Source organism: Acanthisitta chloris, unplaced genomic scaffold, assembly GCF_000695815.1.
Source record: "Acanthisitta chloris isolate BGI_N310 unplaced genomic scaffold, ASM69581v1 scaffold8998, whole genome shotgun sequence".
In the NCBI taxonomy this organism is placed as follows: Eukaryota; Metazoa; Chordata; class Aves; order Passeriformes; family Acanthisittidae; genus Acanthisitta; species Acanthisitta chloris.
The window spans coordinates 52,203-58,202 of NW_008687589.1; the positions used below are offsets into that span (position 1 = coordinate 52,203).

The window sequence follows — 6,000 nt, forward strand, 5'->3', positions numbered from 1 at the left end:
CTGACTGGAGACTCAATTGCTTTTTGAGTCCTGGGCTTCATCCAGCTTCCATATATATGTTGGCAGGCTTCACTGCAGACTGCTTTTCACCTCTGTTTTTGTTTTACTTCCATCATACCTTATGTCCAAATCACATATGCCATTAGAGATTACAAAAGAAAGAAAAAAAACCCAACCACTGAATTATGCATATGTAATGTTTTCTGCTCTCTGTATCAAATCTAGATTTATTTTTTCCCTCCTCTCTTGCTAAATTAACAATAAGGCCTTAGCTTTTTCTCTGTACTGTTAAGCACAAGCATCCTGTTATTGTATGTTATGGTTTTTCTCTTCCAAAAGAAAAGACAGCCTGAGCATAGTGAAGTAGTGACCTGAACATAAGTTCATTTAACTCTAAAAAAAATTTTTAGGAATCCATTTCTGTTTTAAAATTACTTGACCTAAATTGGTTTAAGACTTCCAAGAGTTCATATTTTTCAACTCCAGAAACATAGTTAAGTGACAAGAAAATTACCAATCTATCACAGGAGTAAAATCATTAAATAGAGAAGTGTGCTACCTGGTGCTGAAGATCAAAGCCTCCTTTCCCACCCCATCATGAATCTTTCACCCCCCCATTTCTGTTTTAAAATTACTTGACCTAAATTGGTTTAAGACTTCCAAGAGTTCATATTTTTCAACTCCAGAAACATAGTTAAGTGACAAGAAAATTACCAATCTATCACAGGAGTAAAATCATTAAATAGAGAAGTGTGCTACCTGGTGCTGAAGATCAAAGCCTCCTTTCCCACCCCATCATGAATCTTTCACCCCCCACACAAGGTTTAAATCCCAAGTCTCTACAAGTATGACACATGCATTGCACACTTTCTCCCATGTTTCTTGTCTTTTCCTAAGTCATGAAGTGAATTCTTTCAAGCTTTGGTGGAATAGTTTATCTTCATCCACTCAGAAACTCACAAGCAGCTCAGAATCAGCTTATCATGTTATGATGATTCATACCCTATAATTGGAGATCCATGTCTGCCCATTTTTTAGTGAAGGATTTGATATAGCTGTTTACTGAAAATGTTCCTTTAGAAAAAGATGACTACAACTCCTACAACAGATTCAGAAAGCAGCAGGGTGAACATACTAACAATTTTTAAGATGGAACTGGTACACTTATGAAAACTTTTGGATGATATGGTTGTATGCTCTAGGAAGATAAAGCTCTGTGTAATTTAGCAAGCACTTCTAAGGTCTGTCCTCATGTGACCATGAACACATCACTAACTCTTCAAGACCCTGTGTAATGTACATATTATGTGATGAGGTACTGTGAAAAAATGAATAGCTGATGATGCTTTTCATAAAGCACACGTTGCAAGGAAGAGGTTTTCTAGTAACTCAAATCTTCATTTCTTTTTTGTCACTCTTGCTGCACTGTCAAAACATTCCTAGAGCAGAGGAACACCAGCATCCATCAACTTCCCCATCCAGCCATGCAGCATCAAACAAAGCATTCGGTTTGTGCAGAAACATTATGTTTTTCCAACTGTCAAAACATTTAATGACCACTGAAACAGGCCCAGGACTGCTTATTTAAGTCACAGTGTGTGTGTCTTATACCTCCTTTTTTTAATCACAGCAACCATTCTTTTTTCTTCCTACCAGCAGCACATTAATTAACACCATCCATATTGCACCTTACCTCAGAGCTGCTTGGGATTTCTGATCCTACAGCTGAACCAGTTTCACTTAGAGGTCCATTGCATTCTTCCCCTAAGGAACATTGAAAGAAAGGAAGATTCACATAAATACATTCCTTATTTTAAAATATTATTGTATCTGAAAATGATGTGGACCTTGAAGGCATGGAACGATGAACACACAAAAGATGGCAAATAGTACTCAGCTACATGAAATCTTCAAAAACAGTTCTTTGAAGGGAAAAATGCTCTAAGACACAATATACTCAGTCTGTACTACCTTGGTGTAACTTTGCAGTCACAGAAACATATTTTAAATGGTGACAAAATAAAACTTGTTGTCATCACTTATCTTTCCTGTCTCAAATATCTGCCAGGTTACTGTCTAAGAGGGTCTCACACCCAGAGCTTTGCTGTCTTGGTTATGGAAGTTCTATTACTTATGAGATTGCTTGCTAGAAATTGAATTTGGGTGTGTTTTTTTGCTAAGGGGTTAATAATTCATAACCTCAAGACTTCAGATGCCACATAACAGAGATATGACAAGCCAATCAAGAATAGTAATATGAACTTAAATTACTAAGCTTGTTGTTTTTTAAAAAAACAAATCCAAGAAAATCAACCCCAAAACAACAAAACCAAAGCCAGAGAAAACCTGCCTTCATTTTAGCAAGAGTAGTGAACTCCAACATGACTTTTCCACAAGCACAGCCAGTTCACCAAGGCCATTGTTACTTAAATGTTAACATTATATGGAAAAATCACATTTAGTACCTTCAGAACCCTAAACTTTATTGAGCTGCTGGTTGGGTTTGTGGCTCTGAACTTATTCTGTCACTAGTTTCCTCTGGAAAGCAACTCTGAGCCCGTAAGCTAAGCTCCTGCTCCAAGAAGTTTTTGTAAACAACAATCCCTCTGCTATTTAGACAGTCGCCTAAACCAGACATCTAAATAACTCCACCATCAATGGAAAAGGACAAGCAGTTTTGAACACAGCTCATTACAATCTAGAGCAGACATCTAATAAGGGTGTCTTTTCCAAAAAAATTCAGGATTCATCTTACTCCTTTCTCCATCAAGGAAGCACTACTGAGTATAGCTTAGACTGGACAGACTGATTAGCCAGTCCATCTTAGACTGGACCACTGTCAAGGCAACTATAGTTAGATTATTCCTACCAACCAAACCTACTTTCTTTTTTTTTCTTTTTGTAACCTGCAAATATTTGATATCAAAATTGCATTCAGGCAAGATACAAACAGGTTCTTAAAAAAACTGTAATAAGCTACTTAAGTACAGCTTGAGAGCATTTTATTTCCTACAATTTTCTTCGTTGTCTAAGTTCACTTCCAGAAAATGGTCTCTGTAATTTATAACCACACATGATATGAGGAGAAACTGGGCAATGGTACATAATGGTATGTAAAATATATGAGTAGGACTCTGAATGCCAAGACATTTAAAGCTGACACATGCTACTCTGCTAAAGCAAACTAAGCCTGCTAAATCTGTATTAGTAGACACAATCTGAACACTTAAGTTTTACTTATGCACTTGTAAAATGGTGTTTCCATACACTGATATGAGTGTGGAGACCAATGTGAAGTCACCTCTAAAAGGTTAGTGCGAAAGGAATTAATGTGGGATCATTCTTCCTACTCAAATCTATCCTAAATGCTACAGGGACTATGCTGTAAGACAGAACACCAAACACAGAAAAGGTTTACAGCACAGAACTGAATTCAGTTCACCTCCCAACATAGCACAAATATCCAACATGCAAGAGAAACAAATGGTACATAATGGGAGAACATCACAAAACCCAATAAGCATCAAAACAGTCACTTTAACTTACATGAGGAACTGTTTCTGCAAGAATATCCTTAAGTAGTGGCTCTACCTTCCTACAGGGATGGTCCTAAGCTTACACAAACTCAGCAGGAGCCCAGGATGAAAAACAGGAGCATCCTCAGGATGCTCTGCTGCCTGCACTGCCCACAGCCCTGCGAGGCAGGTGGCTCATGCAGATCTGGTCAAAGGTATGAGCCCAGGACTCAGGTGCAGAAAGCCAGAACATTCCCTCAGGCAACCCTCCAGCTCCAGGCCAGGAGCAGCCTGGGACCTTGTCCCCACAGCAGGGACATTCCATTTGCCTGTGCTGCTGAGAGGACTGGAACTGATTCCATGGCCTCTAACAGCCTACATATTTCTTTTTCCTGGATGTTATCATCTCTGTAGTTGTGCAAGTCTAACCTCAGGAACAAGTATAATTCAGAGTTCCACATTTTAAATGCTTTCCCAGTACCACAGCTGATGACTTATGCAACTTGGGGAAGGAAATCCTCTTGGTATCTCTGATTCACAGGAACAAACCTGAATAACCCTTGAGCAGTACACAAGAAGCTACAAAGAGAATGCAAAACATATATTAACTGAAGAGTACAGCATAAAACGTTCACTCCGTGAAAAACACAAACAGATTCCTGAGTACAAGCAGTACAAGCACTGCATGGCCAAGCCATGTAGGAAGGTGCAAAGGAAACCCATCTCAGAACCAAGCACCAGGGATGGAAATGTCCAGTTAGATTTTAATCAAGAGAGCTGCCCACAGATAGGCAAGAATTGACTTGCAAATCCCATTGTGATAGGCCTGGCTCATATGCGTTAATCAGTGACGCATATTAACCGAAGCCAAGAATTGACTTGCAAATCCCATTGAGATAGGCCTGGCTCATATGTGTTAATCAGTGACGCATATTAACCGAAGTCTGATTTCCAAGAGACTCCCAGCAGAAAAAAAAAATAAAAAATGGACAGAGGACACAGACAGAAGCAGGGAAGGTGTAATGCTGGTTAGTACAATACCTTCTGACCCCGAGGACTGGAACTTGCAATAAAAAATGGAGAGAGGACACAGACAGAAGCAGGGAAGGTGTAATGCTGGTTAGTACAATACCTTCTGACCCCGATGACTGGAACTTGCTGAGAATCGCAATGTCATCTTTAAAAGGAAAAAACACTTCAGTAAGAACCAGAATTAAAATTCACTTTTAACATGAACCCATTTAGTAATTCTCCTGTATATTTTACAATACAGCCAATATCCAACGAAAGAAAGAGCCCTGGACACCACAGACTGGACCTAGACAGAAAGCACAGACCAGGTTGATCTTGGAACACCAACATTCACCTTTTTGTCCTGTCACCTTATTTGGCAGCAAAACAAGGATGGCACTTTCCTGTGCCAGCAGAAGGGAATACCATAACAGTTTCTGCTAGCCAAGAAAACACCTTTAAAATTCTACACAATCAGCAGAAGGGAATACCATAATAGTTTCTGCTAGCTAAGAAAACACCTTTAAAATTCTACACAAAATGATAACTTCATATCTGAAGATGGGAGCAAACCAGTAACATTCTGATAAAAATACCATATTTAAGGGTATGTCCTTGCTCTGCAATGGTCCATGCTTTTGTGTTTATGACCAGATCTAGAAAGTTCTGCACGCCAAGAACAACAAACGAGCACAGTTACTAAGTGGCCCTTCACTACAAAATTTGTTTGCACAAATTGCAGTCACTCCTTGAAAATTCTGCATTCAAAATTAACTCCGAACAACTCTATGACTATCAAAACTCATTAAAATAGTTTCAGACATATATCATTTCAGTATTTATTCAAATCATTGGCCTTTGATGGGCATGCACATATCCCAGCTAAAGGAATGCCTCCCTCCCAATGCAACTGCCATCTCCAAGAGCCTTAGTTCTGCACACAGCTATTTGTAACACATGTGCCTTGGGAGTTTGCACGTTACTGGAAATAAGCAAGAGCCACATGGCCCATAATTCTGCAGTATTAACATATGCTGACCCAAACTACACCCAACCGCAGGGAAACCTACTTAGAAACTCCTGGTATGCCACCCCTAAGAATTACAGACCATTTCTATTTCAATTACAGACCTGCATGATCAGAACAACTGCAATCCAAAACAGAAATCGACATTCAGAACTGAAGACTGGAGAATATAATCAAGACAGATTTCACCTCTTAAAATATAACCCACAAAAAAGAAGATCCTTTTGTTGCTGCAATCTTATGATCTCTGTAATAAGCATGAAAAATGGCTTCTTGTGTGATGAATGAGTTGTCATTCTACAGTAGTTCAAATTTGTTCACAGTGCAGGAATCACTTTGTTTTTCTACATGGCAAAACTGACAATTTAGGAAAACATAAAAGTACATGTATTCAGTGAAAAAAAGTAATGATGCTGTTGCAACTCAAGACCTCCTGGAGCTCCTTAT

General features: G+C 38.9%; 1 protein-coding gene across 1 annotated transcript in view; it reads right to left on the bottom strand.

Moving 5' to 3' along the window:
• Window positions 1-4,692, bottom strand: part of ANO5 (anoctamin 5) — a gene marked incomplete at its 5' end in the record, with an annotated part of 38,216 nt that extends 33,524 nt beyond the window's left edge. The window contains 2 exons of the mRNA XM_009080665.1: window positions 1,694-1,764; window positions 4,648-4,692. Coding sequence (XP_009078913.1) covers window positions 1,694-1,764; window positions 4,648-4,692 — 116 coding nt within the window. The remainder of the gene's footprint in view (window positions 1-1,693; window positions 1,765-4,647) is intronic.
• Window positions 4,693-6,000: the final 1,308 nt, after the last annotated feature.